This window comes from Pteropus vampyrus, unplaced genomic scaffold, assembly GCF_000151845.1.
Source record: "Pteropus vampyrus isolate Shadow unplaced genomic scaffold, Pvam_2.0 Scaffold144, whole genome shotgun sequence".
In the NCBI taxonomy this organism is placed as follows: domain Eukaryota; kingdom Metazoa; phylum Chordata; class Mammalia; order Chiroptera; family Pteropodidae; genus Pteropus; species Pteropus vampyrus.
The window spans coordinates 2,656,883-2,671,981 of NW_011888925.1; the positions used below are offsets into that span (position 1 = coordinate 2,656,883).

The 15,099-nt window shown below is 43.4% G+C and overlaps 1 protein-coding gene and 1 pseudogene across 3 annotated transcripts in view; one reads left to right on the top strand and one right to left on the bottom strand.

Annotated features, from left to right (window-relative positions):
- SPDYC (speedy/RINGO cell cycle regulator family member C) overlaps positions 1-11,843 on the top strand; it is a 25,259-nt gene extending 13,416 nt beyond the window's left edge. For all 3 annotated transcript variants that reach the window (XM_023535765.1, XM_023535766.1, XM_011368796.2), the window contains exons 3-8: positions 9,832-10,012; positions 10,282-10,340; positions 10,609-10,694; positions 10,805-10,976; positions 11,059-11,401; positions 11,598-11,843. In XM_023535765.1, the coding sequence (XP_023391533.1) occupies positions 9,832-10,012; positions 10,282-10,340; positions 10,609-10,694; positions 10,805-10,976; positions 11,059-11,401; positions 11,598-11,626 (870 nt within the window). In that variant the 3' untranslated portion in view covers positions 11,627-11,843. The remainder of the gene's footprint in view (positions 1-9,831; positions 10,013-10,281; positions 10,341-10,608; positions 10,695-10,804; positions 10,977-11,058; positions 11,402-11,597) is intronic.
- LOC111745015 lies at positions 4,573-4,682 on the bottom strand (annotated as a pseudogene).
- Positions 11,844-15,099: the final 3,256 nt, after the last annotated feature.

A 15,099-nucleotide genomic window follows, 5' to 3' on the forward strand; every position in this document is an offset into this window, starting at 1 on the left:
ATATCATATCATATCATATCATATCATATCATATCATATATATACCATGAGTTTATACAAATGCCCTATTTCCTTAAATGTAACTCTTTTGTCTGACAGTGAGAAACCTGGTCTCATTATCTAGAGTATATTACTTACATGCTGAATACAAGTATAATAGTATAATAGTATAAATTAAATAGTTTCAGATTTTCTAACTCATACCACTCTGAAAAACATATATACTAATTAGAGAAAAATATTGTGCTGTTCAGTGAGGTAGGTGTCCATTTTTCATTCTTTCGAATGTGGATATCCACTTGTCCTGGCACTATGTGTTGAAAAAACAGTTTTTCCCTATTGAAAGGTCTTGGCACCTTTATAGAAAATCAGTTGACCATAAATGTGTGGGTTATTTCTGGATTCTCAATTCAATTCTATTGATCTATGTGTCTATGCTAATGCCATTACTGTACACTCTTGATAATTGTAGCTTTGCAGTAAGTTTTGAAAATGAGAAGTGTGAGTCATCTGACTTTGTTCTGTCTTCATTTTCTTTTCAAGATTGTTTTGACTATTTTGAGTCTCTTGTATTTCCACATTAATTTTTGGATTGCTGTGTCAATTACTGAAATAAAGGCAGTTGAGATTTTGATATGGGTTATGTTCAGTCTGAAAAGCAATCTGGAGATTACTGTCATTTAATAATTTAAGTCTTCCAATCCATAAACATGGGATGTCTTTCCATTTATTTAGATCTTTAATTTCTTTTGACATTGCTTTCTAGTTTTTCAGTGTACAACACATTCTGCATTTCTTCTGTGAAATTTATTTCTAAATATTTTAGTTTTTTAAACGAAATTTTCTGAATTTCACTTTTGCGTTGTTCATTGCTAGTGTATAGAAATACAATTATTTTAAAATATTACTCTTATATCCTGCAAATGAGAAAAAAACTCATTGGTTAGTTCTAGTAATTGTTTGCTTTTGTTTTTAGTGAATTCCTTAGGACTGTCTACATACAAGATCGTGTCATCTGCAAATAGAAAGTTTTACTCCTTTCTTTCTGATCTGGATATGTTTTATTTCTTTTTCTTGCCTAATTGCTCTGGTCGAAGATCCAATACGATGTTGAATAAAAGTGGTAAGAACAGACATCTTTGCTTCGTTCCTGATCTTAGGCAAAAGTGTTCAGATATTCACAATGAAGTATAACGTTAGCTGCGGATTTTTCATAAATGTCTTGTATCTGGTTGAGGAAGTGCCCATCTATTCCTAGTTTTTTGAGTTTTTATCATGAAAGATGTTGAATTTTGTCAAATGCTTTTTCTGTGCTCGTTGAGATGCACGCGTATTCTGTTGTTGTTGTTTTTATTAATATGGTGTATTATGCTGATTGGTTTCTAATGTTAAACTAACCTTGTATTGCTAGGATAAATCCCTCTTGTATAATCCTTTTTATATATTGCTGAATTCATTTTGTGGGTATTTTGTTGAGATTTGTATGTATGTATGTATGTATGTATGTATGTATGTATGTATGTATTTAATCTTTTCACATCAGAGTAATACTGGCCTCATAGAATGAGTAGGGAAGTGTTCCCTCTTCCTTATTTTTAGAAAAGTTTTTGAAAGTTTGGTATTAATTCTTCTTTAACTGGTAGAATTCACCATGGAAGCCACATGGACCTAGGCTTTCGTGTGTGTGTGTGTGTGTGTGTGTGTGTGTGTGTGTGTGTGTGTGTGTGTTTAACAATTAATAGACTTTTTGGATGAAGTTTTAGATTTACAGGATAACTGAGCAGATAATACAGAGAGTTCCATATACCTACCCCAAAACCTCCACTCCCTATTCACAGTTTTTTCTACTATTAACATCTTATATTACTGTGGTACATTTATTTAATGAACCAATATTGATAACTCATTATTAATTATAGTCCATAGTTTGTATCAAGGACACACAAAAGTGCCATCACCTTCAACAAAGGTGTTGTGCAGCTCTCTAGGTTTTGAACACACATGATGTTATGTATCCATCATCATCGTTTTATACAGAATAGTTTCACCACCCTAAAAGTCTCCTGTGCGTCACCTGCCTCCCCTAGGACCCGTGGTAACCACTGACCTTTTCCCTCTCTCTGCAGTTTTTGCCTTTTCCAAAATGTCACATAGTCGGCATTACACAGTTCTTAGGCTTTTCAGACTGGCTTTTGTCACTTAGTGATATGCATTTAAGGTTAAGCTATGTCTTTTCATGGCATGATAACTATCTTAGTCAGGGTTCTCCCGAAAAACAACCAAAAACATGCATATATAAAGAGAAAGATATTTATTTTAAGGAAGTGGCTTATGTGCTTATAGAAGCTAGCAAGTCCAAAATCGGTGGACCAGAAGGCTAGAGACCAGGGAAGAGCCAATGCTGCAATTCAGGTGTGAAGGCCAGAATTCCCTCTTGTCAGCTGTAATTGAAAAAGAAAAGAAAGAATTCCCTCTTGCTTGAGGGAGGTCAGTCTTTTGTTCTATTCAGACCTTCAACTGATTGGATGAGGCTCACCCACATTATAGAGGGTAATTTGCTTTAATCAAAATCCACCAATTTAAATGTTAATCTCATCCAAAACCGTCCTCATAGAAACATCCAAAATAATGTTTGACTACATATCTAGTCACCATGGCCCAACTCAGCTGACACATAAAATTAACCATCACAATAGCTCACTTCTTTTTACCATTGAATAATATTCTATTTCATGAATATACCATAATTTTGTTTATCTGTTAATCTATTGAAGGACATCTGTTTGCTTTCTGTTTTTGGCAATTATAAATAAAGCTAATATAAACATTCGTGTGCAGGTTTTTGTGTGGACATAAGTTGTAAACTCATTTGGTAAATACCAAGGAGCGCCATTGCTGACTTGTATGCTAAAGGTATGTTAGTTTTGTAAGAAATCATCCAACTGTCTTCTGGAGTGGCTAGAACATTTGCATTCTTCACCCCGCCTTTGCACTGGGCAGAACCTCTGCCCCACTCTGTGGGAACTGGGGGTAGGGAAAGCAGTTGATTATCTGGTGAGTGACACCTCTACCCTACATGTCGGTGAGGGTGGAGGCTGTAGTGCCTGGTCTGGCTGACTTTTCTCTCCTGGCATGGAATCCCTGTCCTAGGAGAGACCTGGGGCATGAGCCCTGGGAATCCAGTGTTTCAGGCCTGTTGTGCCTGGAGTTGCATGGGAGAGGGGGCTTATGGGAATTCTCTCTGCTTTCTGAGCAATGAGTTCTTCTCTGATGGTTGCTTTAAATGTATCTCATAAAGTCTGATATGTAGTACTTTCATTATTATTTTTTAGAAATTTTGGATTGCAGTTTGTTTTCGCCTAATTCCTTTTGTCTTTGTCTTTATTATAATTTCTCGTATGATTACATTGTGCTCAGAGAATATTGTTTGTATTTTCCACTTTATTGAACTTATTGATGATTTCTCTATGACCTAATACATGAACAATTTTTGCGTGAATTTTTGTTCCTTTAGATTCATGGTTGTTAAAAATGGAAAGGATTTGGTTGTTTTTTCCAGCGAGAATTTTCTTTAATTGATGTGTTGGATTTTATTTTCTGATATTTTTTGGTTTTAATCCTAGCTCCACATGGATCTGTTAATCTTCTTCTTGTTCATTTGTGTGGTACTGGGGTGTTTTATAAGATTTCCAGTTCAACAGCAGACTCTAATGTCAATATAGCAAAGTCCAGATATTTTAGTGGATTTTTGTTTGTTTGGTGAGGGGAGGAGGGGTTTGGCTTCTGTTTTTTTTCTTTCTTTTTGACTTGCAAGACCTGAAAATTTTCCCTTTTGCTTTTTACCCCCTTTTATCACTCTATTGTCCAAGGAAACTTCTCTCTCATTTTCAACCTTTTTCATCTCCCAGAACCTATGCATTTTAAAGACTGACCCTTCAAATCCCACCTGCATTTAAATCTCTTTCTTGTAGCTTAAGGTCTGATCTCCCAGGACATTTTCCTAGTATTTTGACTGTGGAAGGACCTCGTCTTTCAAATGGAGGTTCTAGATCAACCTTGGGCTGAGCTGCCAATGCCCCTCCCCTCCCTGCTGGTTTTCTTGGTACAATTGCCTTGTGGCAGGTCGGGGTGACAGGGTCGTGCTGGCATACTGCGTGTTTCTTTTTATTTACAGTTATTCTGAATGTTGGATAGTCTCTGCTTTTAAGTTTTGCTGAGGCTGTGGTTTCAGCAGAATTCTATTTCCCATTCCTGGTCTGATTTGTTTTGGGAGGAGATATTGGGAGATCAGGATCTAGGCAGCCAACATGGACCTCAGCCACTAGGAAGTCCCTCTGCTCTTCTTTTGTGACTTTTAAGGACCGAGCTTAGCTCATTAGCTTGTACTCGTTCTTATTTTCTAATATATGTATTTGAAGTAATAAACTCCTCTTCAAGAATTGTTAGCTGTGTCCCCCAACTTTGACATACAATATTTTCATTATGATTACAATCTAAAACACTGCAAATCTATTATTTGATCTATTTTCTAATTTCCTTTGTGCATTTTGTTTGTTTGTTTGTTTGTTTTTTAGCCTACAGCACCTAGGTGTTCTCCCATCCAAGTACTAACCAGGCCCAACCCTGCTTAGCTTCTGAGATCAGCCGAGATCCGGTGTGCTCAGGGTAGCATGGCCGTAGACCAATCGTGGTTTTTTTACTTTGACCTAGAAATTTCATAAAACGTTTAATTTCAAAATATTTAGGATTTTTTCCCCTATTTATCTGTTTGTTGGTGATGTTTAACTTAATTGTATTGTGATAAAAAAAAACACAGACAATGATTTTAATTTTTTAAAAAAACCAGTTGAGTTGTTTTATGGTCTAGAATTTGATCAATTTATTGGAAAATGTTCTACATATGATTTCTTGCATTTTAGGGGGCCGTAGTGCTTCCTATTTGTCCATTAGGTTGAATTTGTTAACCATATTCTTCATATCTTTTATATCCTTGCTAAATTTTCTTTTGCCTGCTGGTGCCATCAAATCTACCAATATAATTGTGATCTGTCTGTTTTTCCTAGTGGTTCTATTCATTTATACATACATATAAACACATACATAGCTCCATTATTTGTTGATTTTCTTTTTAAGAGTAAGTACATTTAATGACTACTAAAATTGAAAATAATTTTTTTAAAGAGTAAATTTAAAATTGCCATATATTTTTGAAATCACTATGTAAGAACCCTCTTTCTCTCTAGTACTATGTTTAACCTAAAATAATTTTTTTCTTATACTAATATAGCAATTTCAACTTTCTTTTAGTACTTGCCTGATATTTTTTCTATTCTTGTATAGCCAAACTTTTTATATCCTTTTGTTTTATTTGTATCTTTTATAAACAGCATGCAGTGCTAATATATCATTTTATAAACAGTATATTAGTTAGCTCAGTATAAACTATGCTGTGATAAATATGGTAGACAGAATAATGACCTTCCAAAGATGTCCACATCCCAATTACTGGAACCTATGAACATATTAGCTCAGGTGGCAAAAGGCACTTTGCAAATGTCGTTAAGTTAAAGATCTTGAAAGAGAGAAAGTATTCTGGATTATTCAGGTGGGCCCAATTTAATCATAAGGGTCTCGAAAGGTCACACACTATATGATCCCATTTATATATAATATTCTTAAGTGACAGAATTATAGAGATGGAGAACAGATTAATGATTGCCAGGGGCAGGGGCGGGGAGGAGGGTGTGCCTCTAAAGAGTTAACATCAGGGAGTTCCCTGGGGATGATGGAACTGTTTTGTATCCTGATTGAAGTGGTGGTTACACCAATTCATGCGTATGATAAAATTTATAGAACTAGATACAAAAAAAAAAAAAATTTAAGTGACTGCTTGTAAAAACTGGCAAAACTCGAATAAGGGCTGTAGTTCTGCTATACCAATGTCAGTTTCCTGCTTCTAACTGTATTGTGGTTATGCAAGATGTTACCACTGGGGAAAACTGGGTGAAGGGATACGAAAATGTTCCATACTTTTTTAGCAATGTCTGTCTCCGTCTAAATTCTTTCAAAATAATAATTTAAAAAATTCTCCCTGATGTGGAGTGTCAGACGCCCAAGGCTGGCACTGCTGGGCAAAGGGCCCGAAGCCCATCCAAGGTTAAGGCGATTAGCCCACTCACAGACTTTTCTGTGCCCCTCTACTGGTCTCTGGCCTTATGTGAGGAGGGGAGGGAGAGCGGTGGGAAACACAGCTGGTCTGGGGGCTCCTTCACAGTCTTACTGCATGCCTTCTTCACATCAGGCTTGGTCCAGAAACAGTGCTGGACCGGACAGCCAGGCCCCTGGCTTATGCTTCACTGTGGGGCCTGGGGCCAGGCAGCCAGGCCGAGATGTGGCTCTCCACTCACTAGCGGTGTAGCTGGCAGTAAGTTATTTAATCTCTCAGAAACAACTCAACTCTGTGTTTTAGTTGCTGTTGTTTTCATTTGTAAGATGAGGTTATTAATACTAATCACTTCATGGGGGAGATGTTGAGGAATAACCAAGCTGATTCGATTATAGCCTCTTCAGTAACACATTTATGGGGCTTACTCTGGAGGCCACCGGGTCACTGCTTCCTTTCTGGAGGAGGTGGACAACAAATACACGAGGAGAACCACACACACATACACAATAGGGTGGCCTGATGGAGACCTGGTGGTCAGGGAAGGCCCTGCCGGCCTCAGAGAGCATGAGAAGTGGCCACGGGAAGATAGGGAAACCCAGAGAGACTAGAGACACAGAGACATGAGACTCAAAGAAAGGAAAGACTCAGAGCAGGGAAACTTAGAGACCAAGAGATTCAGAGACACACAGAGAGACTCAGAAACCCAGAGATTCCAAGACACCGAGACTGACAGATCCAGAGACCTATAGAAACCCAGACACCAGAGACACCAAGAGATCCAGAGACCCAGAGTGACCAAGAGATTCAGAGATGCACATAGAGATCCAGAGAGACAAAGGGAACTAGACAGAGCCCAAAAGACCTAGAGACCCAGAGAGGCCAAAATATTCAGAGATAGCAGAGACCCAAAGATACCCAGAGACTCAGAGAGATTAAGAGTTGAGACCCAGAGAGATCAAGATACTAAGAGACCCAGAGATCGAGAGAGACTGAGGGACACAGAGAGACAGAGAAACGGAGGGCCAATCCCTAGGAGTGAAAATCTACACTGGCAGCCAGGGTCAAAGCCTGAGGCCGGGAGCAAAGCAGAGATGGATGCTGAATGTTCAATCAGGGAAGAGCAATTGTGTCATAGGAAGGAGCCTGCATCTGGGGTCCAGAGCATACCTGGCCCTGTGCTTACCACCCACCCAGCCCAGCCCACATTTCCTTCATCTTTCATTCAACTGTCAGGAGGCTGAGCCCATGAACCTCAGTTTCCTATCTGAAAACGGGGTAAATTATAATTTACCCCATCATCAGAACCACAAGACATACTTCACAGAGCATAACACACATTGTGTTGGTCATGTAACTTGAGCCCATTTTCGTTGTCAGCAGGGGCACGACTTTGAGCATGAATGAGTCAACTTCCTTCTGAGCCTCCATTTCTATTATATACATATTTCAAAAGTCATCTGTCACCACCTCACATTCATTGAGATGGCTACTATCAAGAAAACAGAAAATAGCAAGTGTTGGCAAAAATGTGGAAAAATGAGAACACTTGTGCACTGTTTGTGGGCTGTAAAATGGTCAAACCACTGTGGAAAACTATTTGACGTTTCCTCAAAAAATTAAAAACAGAATTACCAAATGATCCAGCAATTCCCCTTCTGGATAGATAACTCAAAGAACTGAAAGCAGGAAGGGTCTTGAGATACTGATACACCCATGTTCATAGCAATAGCCAAGATATGGAAATATCCCAAGTAAGTGTCCATTGATGGATGAATGGATAAGCAAAATGTGGTATATGTATAGACTCAATTATTATTCAGCCTTAAAAAGGAAGGAAATTCTGATATATGCTACAGCATGGATGAACCTTGAGGACATGACACTGAGTGAAATAAGCCAGTCACAAAAAGACAAATATTATATGATTCCACTTAGATGAGGTCCCTAGAGCAGTTAAATTTGTAGAGACAGAAAGCAGAATGGTGGTTGCCAGGGGCTGGGGGGAGGGGCAATGGGGGAGGTAGTGTTTCATGGGTACAGAGATCCAGTTTTGCAAGAGAAAGAGTTCCGGAGCGGAATGGTGGCGATCGTTTCACAATATGAGTGCACTAAAAACCACTAAACTTATGAATGATTAAGGTAGTAAATTTTATGATATGTGTATTTTACCACACCAAAAAAGTCACCTGTCAAATGTTGAAATTAATGTCGGTGATGACTGTTCTATAGGATTGTAGACAGAATAAAAGAATCAGTGAAGACATGAAGAAGAAAAGGCTTAATGCTGCAGACGGGAGGGTGGAGGGGGAGCAGGTGGGCGGGGGGCAGGGGCAGCTTAGTGGTCTTAGGCAAAGGCTTCCTCTACCAACTCGGAGCCACTGGCCAGGCTCTCCCTACTCCTGGGAAGGAGATGTGGCCCCTGGGAATTCCCAGGCCAGGGCAATCTCTTTTCTGGCTCCTGGATCTGAAAAAAGCACAGACCCTGTCCCAGCAAGGCACAATCGGTGAATTATAATTTACCCCATCGGCCACTCACCAGCAGCCCAGGCTTCATTTCCGGGCCGCGGCCTGGCTTCGCGTTTACAAAGAGGTGAAGAGGAGGCCCTGCTGCCTCTTAGGCCCCGGGGTCCAAGGGGCCTGCCTTCGCCCCTCTTTGTAGGTGATGAAGTTTTGGAGAAGTTTTTACCTTGGGCAGCTGGGGAGGCGAGTGGTGGAGACTGGCTTTTCTCCAGGTAGAGGTGGGTGGTGACGGCCTAAAGCCCCACCCCCTCCCCCAGGAAGGGGTCTGATTGGTGGAAGGCCGTGGGGGCGGGGCAGCTTTGGCACTATATAAATGCCTGAGCTGGCGGCTGAAAGATATGCTGCAAGTAATCCCTGAGCTCAGGTAGGTCTTCTCGAGGAAATGAACAGGGCTGCATGCTGGATCCTAGGTGGAGGCCCCCATGTTGACCACGGGAGTGGTGGATGGCACCTTCTCCTGAGGCCCTCAGGTGGCGTCTCTCTCTCTCTCTCTCTCTCACTCTCTCCCTGTAACTTGAAATGTTTGAGGTGGTCCCACCTCAACTTGCCCTAAACCCAGGTATTTGTGTAACATTCCTCTTTCTGGGCCTCAGTTTCCCCTCCGTGAGGTAAGGGGCTGGTGGCCCTGTCAAGACTGCCACATTGGTGCGTGGTGAGGGGCCGGTAATGAGTTGGGGGGCAACAGGAGCAATTAAACTCTTTGGCTTTTGGCTTGGGGGACAGACAGGCTCCACTTTCAGGCGGCCGTGAGACTTCCGCACTTGTCTCCGTGTTTGCAAAATGGGTCTTCGGTTATACCTACCTACTGAGATGAAATAAGATGATGCCCTTAAAGCATCAGCACAGCTCCAGGCACTTAGGATGTCCTCAGTGGTACCTGTTGCTGCTGTTCTCAATCTCTGGCCTGCAGGGCCAGGAGGAGGGGTTGGGGGCGGGGAGTTGCATGCAGCCTCAGGATCTCTGCTGCTTTTCTGGCCTCCCCACCCCACAGGCCTCCCAGATTCCTTCTGTTCCAAGCCCCCAAGTCTCCACCCGTGTCCCTCCACCTTCCGGAGGGCCTCTGTCAGACCAGACTCACCAACCTCCTTGACCTAGCGGGGGAGGAAGAGGGAAGGGGCTAAGTCCTGGGGCCATTTTCTTGACAGGTCACCCACCCCTGCCCCACCCTACCCACCCCCACCCTCCATGAGATGAGTGACGCCCAAGCCCCTGCCCAAGTGGTTGCCACCCAAGTGAAGCTGTGGAGCTGGAGCCGTCAAGATGGAGGCAGTGTGTCTCTCGGTTCCCGCCAGCACCAGGAGCTCCAGGCCTTCCTTGGCCTTCTGGGTGAGTCCACTCAGGGGCTGGCATGGGACAGGCTGTAGAGACCAAGTTCGAAACCAATGCGAGAGGTGGGATTTCAACCTGCTCATGAAAGCATCCGAAGTCTTTGTCCCTTCCCTTCTCAGGTGACCCCAGTTTGGCAGGTGGGGGTAGTCATGTCAGAAAGTGGGTTCAGCGCAGGCCTGGGCTTTGGAGCTTCTGCTGCCACTTTTTTTTGTCATGCGGGAGGCAGGGGGTGACCCCAGCCTACCGTTTCTCCTCTCTCCTCCCAGAGCACAGCTTCCTTCAGGAGTTCCTCTCCAGAGATCCCTGTTTCCAGATTTCAGATAAGGTGAGGGGAACACTCTGGGGGTGGAGGCTGGAGCCACTTGGGGAAGGTTGAATTAGTGGGGTTCGTGTGCTGCTGATTCATTGGGTCCCCTGGGCTGGTGGAATGAGCACCTTCCTTTTCAATTGTTGTCTCTGCAGGCCCCTTCTCACCATTTTATCTCAGTTTTTCTAACCTGCGCCAGAACTCCCTTGGGTGCAAACAGGCCTGGAGCAGTCCCCTACCCCCCTCAGTGCCTAACTCTCACCTCCCCGCGTTTCTGTGTCTGCAGTATCTCCTGGCCATGGTGCTGGTCTACTTCCGGCGTGCCAACCTGAAGCTCAACGAGTATACCCGCAGCAACTTGTTCTTGGCACTGTGAGTGTCTTGGGCCCATGGGGGAGACACTTGCTCCAGGTTGTGGGATGGGGCAGGGAGGATGCTCATAGCCTCTTTTCCCTTCGCCTCCCTCCCACTTCTGTGGCCAGGTACCTTGCAAACGACATGGAGGAGGACCTGGAGGAAGCCAAATGTGTGATTTTTCCATGGGCCTTGGGCAAAGATTGGCATCATCAGGTGGCAGACTTCTTGCGTCAGAGGGACAAGCTGTGGGCACGGATGGGATTCCGGGCTGCCGTGAGCTGCCAGTGCTGTGAGGAGGTGAGGCCCTGCTGGCAGTCCGGGGTTGGGGAAAGAGGCTGGACCTCCCAACCCCATTAACCATTCACTCTGTTCGTGCCAGGTCATGGCCAGGGAGCCGTCCCACTGGGCCTGGACTCGGGAAAGACGCCCCCATCATGGCGGGGCTCAGAGGAGCTGCCCGAAGGCCCAGGTTCCCCTTCCCCGGGGCCCCGGCCTCTCGCCACCTTATTGTTCCCTCTGTGGCTTGCCGCCTCTCTGCAGCCACTACTGCCACCAACCCTGCTCCTTGTCTGTCTTACCCAAGTGCCCGTCCCCAAACCCTGAGTGGTATCGCCCTCCTTCCCACGCTTGTCTCTCAGTGACTGAAGACCCTTGGAGTGGAGGCTTCCTTGTGGTCCTGCCTCCCCAGCTGCATCTGGAGCCAGGCACCTACACCCTCCACAGTGAGTTGGGGACAGGAGCTGGGGGGTGGGTTCGGGAGTCTGGGAGGCAGGTGTAAGTCCTGACAAAAGGAGAGGAAGGGACAAGGGGCCCGTGGACCAGCAGGCCTAGGCACATGTCCCAGCTCTGCCACTGCCTAGCTGGGTGAGCTAGGCAAGTTACCTCTCTCTGAGCCTCTCTCTGTCCATCTTCCCCTAGTCCTCCCTAAGCCTCCTCCAGTGCCCTAGGCGCGGACGCTCGCTGGGTGAAGAGCAGTCTGCCTGCTGGCCTGCTGACCCGACATTCTGCTGGCTGTGGCCCCCCGCCCCTCCTCCGGCTTCCTGTCTTGGCCTCAGACTGGCAGTGCTGCCCGAGCACCCCCTGCCCCCTTCTCCCAACCTGTAACTTGTACCCACTCTGACTCTGGCCCCTCTAATAAACTCATGTCCACAGGACACCAACTGTGCTTAGGCCCTGGCCTGGCTCCTTGACCCCGGGAGTGGGGGAGGGTAAGAAAAGAATTGAGATGGGGCGGTCTGCCAGGTTTAGGTATCAGTGGTTGAGACCCATGAGCACAGGTTCTATAATAGCTCTTGCCTTTCCCATTGGTGGCCAGTCACCCTGAGCCTCAGTTTCCCTTCTATAACCACCCATGGATGATGAGATCTACTCAGTGTAGATGGGATAGAATGAGATGAGGGCCTGGAGCCTATTGGACAAAAAAGCTTGAATGGAAAAGAGCTCTATACTCAATCTAGAAATGCCCGCAGGGCCAGCTTTATTTAGAAATGAGTTTGTCCTTGCCCTCGGTTGCAATCAAACATAATGTAATTATTATACTAGAACATCCTTCCAAAGAATATTTATTAAAGAGGGGCAGGGAAGGTTTTCCAGAGGAGGTGGCATTTGACCTGAGCCTTGAACCATGTCAAGCTTGCCCCCGAGGATCGTGGAGGGTGAGGGGTTGTAAGGAAGAGTATTCTTGAAAAGACAGACTACAGTAGTGATTGTCTTGGTCTCTGGTGCCAAACAGCTTAAGTTCAAATTCCAAGTTCCCGTGTGACCTCGGCATGTTATTTAATCTCCATTGCTTCATCTGTAAAATGGGTATTTTACTAAAATGGATGTCGAATGAGTTAATCCTAGAAGGATTTAGAACTCTGTCTCGAGAATAGAACTCAGATGCATGTTACTAGTGGAGGAAACTTCTGTTGACAGGAGAGCTCGAGGGGCGGGTGTGTTTGGGGAGTGTGTTTGGGGCTGGACCGGAAGATGGAGAGTCACGTGGCGAGAATCTGGATGCGATTGCCCTACGTACGTGCTCTGTGAATGGCTCCCAAGGAGCATGGAGCTAAGGCCTGGACACTGTGGATATTAGAAGCCACGGCCAGGGCTACAAAGTATGCTGAATTTGTTTTTCAAATGGATAACATATTCACATGTACGTTTTGAATTTTGAACCAAGAGTCACCTCCTATCCCTGACTCCCAGCAGCCCGTTTCCTGTCCCTAAAAGCAATGAAAGCAATAATCTATGTCCTTTCAGAGAAAGAATCTAAACATATATTGCCAAATGTGTAAAAAAAGATAATATACACATCCCTGGTTCTTGACACAGAGCTCCTAAAACCCTTGGAATGTACTGAGTGATAGCGATGAACTCCCTTTGGACCATGACTGAGTTTATGCTAATGAATGACTTAAGGCAGAGGAAGTCACCAGAAAGACCAATCTGGAAGGTGGGAACTTTCAGCTCCTCCACCTCTCTGGGAGAGAAGTGAGGGTGACTGGATATTCGGAGAGTGTCTAGGTGGGTGAATGCTCACCCGAAGAGGGGATGGAAGCTCTGCCCTCTCCCCTTATACCTTGCCCCATGCATCTCTTCCATTTGGCTGTTACTGAGTGAACTGGTAATAGTATATAGCACTTTCCTGAGTTCTGTGAGTCTATCGAATTATCAAACCCAAGGAAGGGATCATGACACCCCAAATTTGCCGTTGGCCACACAGGAGTACGAGTCGCCTGGGTATCCCATTTGTGGCTGGCATCTTGTGAGCCCTTAACCTACAGGGTCTCTGCTAAGTCTTGGAATTAGTGTCAGAATTGAATTGTAGGCAACTAGTTGGTATTGGAAAGTTAGAGAGTTGGTGTGGAAAAATCACATGTATTTGGTATCTGGGAAAAAACACATTTGAAGTGAGTGTCAGAAAGAAAACACGGCACCAAATATGCATATATGTCCCACCTCCCTTTTTAAAAACTCAAACGGAAGAATTCTGTGCACTCTTTTGTGTACTTATTAACATTTTGAAGATGGTCTCCTATCCATACATTCCTTTTGACAGCTGTATAGTGTTCTTCATAAATGTACCATAAAGTAACTTGTTCCTTATTGATCAACGATAAAGTTGTTTTCAGACTTCTGCTATTCCAAATAGAGCTACACAGAGTCACTAAAACTTTGTAAGGATATTATTCAAATATGAAAAGATATATGTGAATTGAATTCCTAGAAGAATTGCTCAGAGGCCAATCTGAATCGTCATTTTGATGGTTCATCCGAAGATCCCTCTACGGGGGCCACGCCTATACCACCCCCATGCCCAGCAATGCATGCAAACACTGTTTTCCAGAACACTCACCAATCAGTGACGTACCCATTTTTTTTTTTTTTATCATTACCGAACTGATAAGTGAACAATGGTCTCTTGGTGAAGTTATAATTCGTATCTCTTTTTTGTTCGAGCTGAAGTATTGTTTCGTTTAAGAGCTATCTTCCGTGAACCGTCCTTGTCTTTGTCCATGTCTCTGCTATTTTTGGTTTCTGATTGACATAAGGGTTTGAAGAAAAAATAGCCCTTCAAGATGTAAATTGTATTTTCTTCAGTTTATTTGGACTTTGCTGTACTGATTTTTGTTTTTTATTTTTTTTAATTTAAATTTAAATTTCAAGTGCCGTACTGATTTTTAAATGTAAAATCAATGTGTGTGTGTGTGTGTGTGTGTGTGTGTGTGTGTGTGTGTGTGTGTGGCTTCCGGATTTTGTGTCATAGTTAAAAAGAATTTTTCCACACTGAATTGACTAAAGAAGCTTCTTCCTTAGCTCCTGGCTGTAATTTCGTTTTCATTTTTTACATTTAAATCATGAGTTCATCTGGAATTTATTATACACAAAATTCCCTCCTATTTTCATAATGCTTTTTGTTGAAAACTTGTCTTTTCTCACCAGATTTGAAATACTACATTTATCTTATACTGAATTCCAACACGCATGCATTTACATATTTCTAGATTTTTCTATCTTCCAATGATCTATATGTGCTAGTACCCCTCTTCGTCATTATATTAATTATCATAAATTTGTTGTTTTAATATTGGGTAAGGTTAGTCTCTACTCATTACTCTTTGTCTTCAGGTCTCCTGGCTAAAAAATTCTTGTTTACTTTTCCATATGAACTTAAAATCAGCTTTTATAGTCCTCCCCTCCAAAAAAAAAAATCTTAGAATTTTAAATTGTGATAGATCTATGGATTAAGGAGAATTGACATCTTTATGAAGTACTTTTGTATTCAGAATAAAGTGTCTCCTGGCCTCTACTTCTTTCAGGTGGCACCAATGGCCAGTGACCCCCAAATCTGTACCTCTATTCCCAACCTGAACATTTCATCTTGGATTGGGGGGCTCCCGATGCTTTCCTCCAACCTGATCCTCCACTGTCCCTC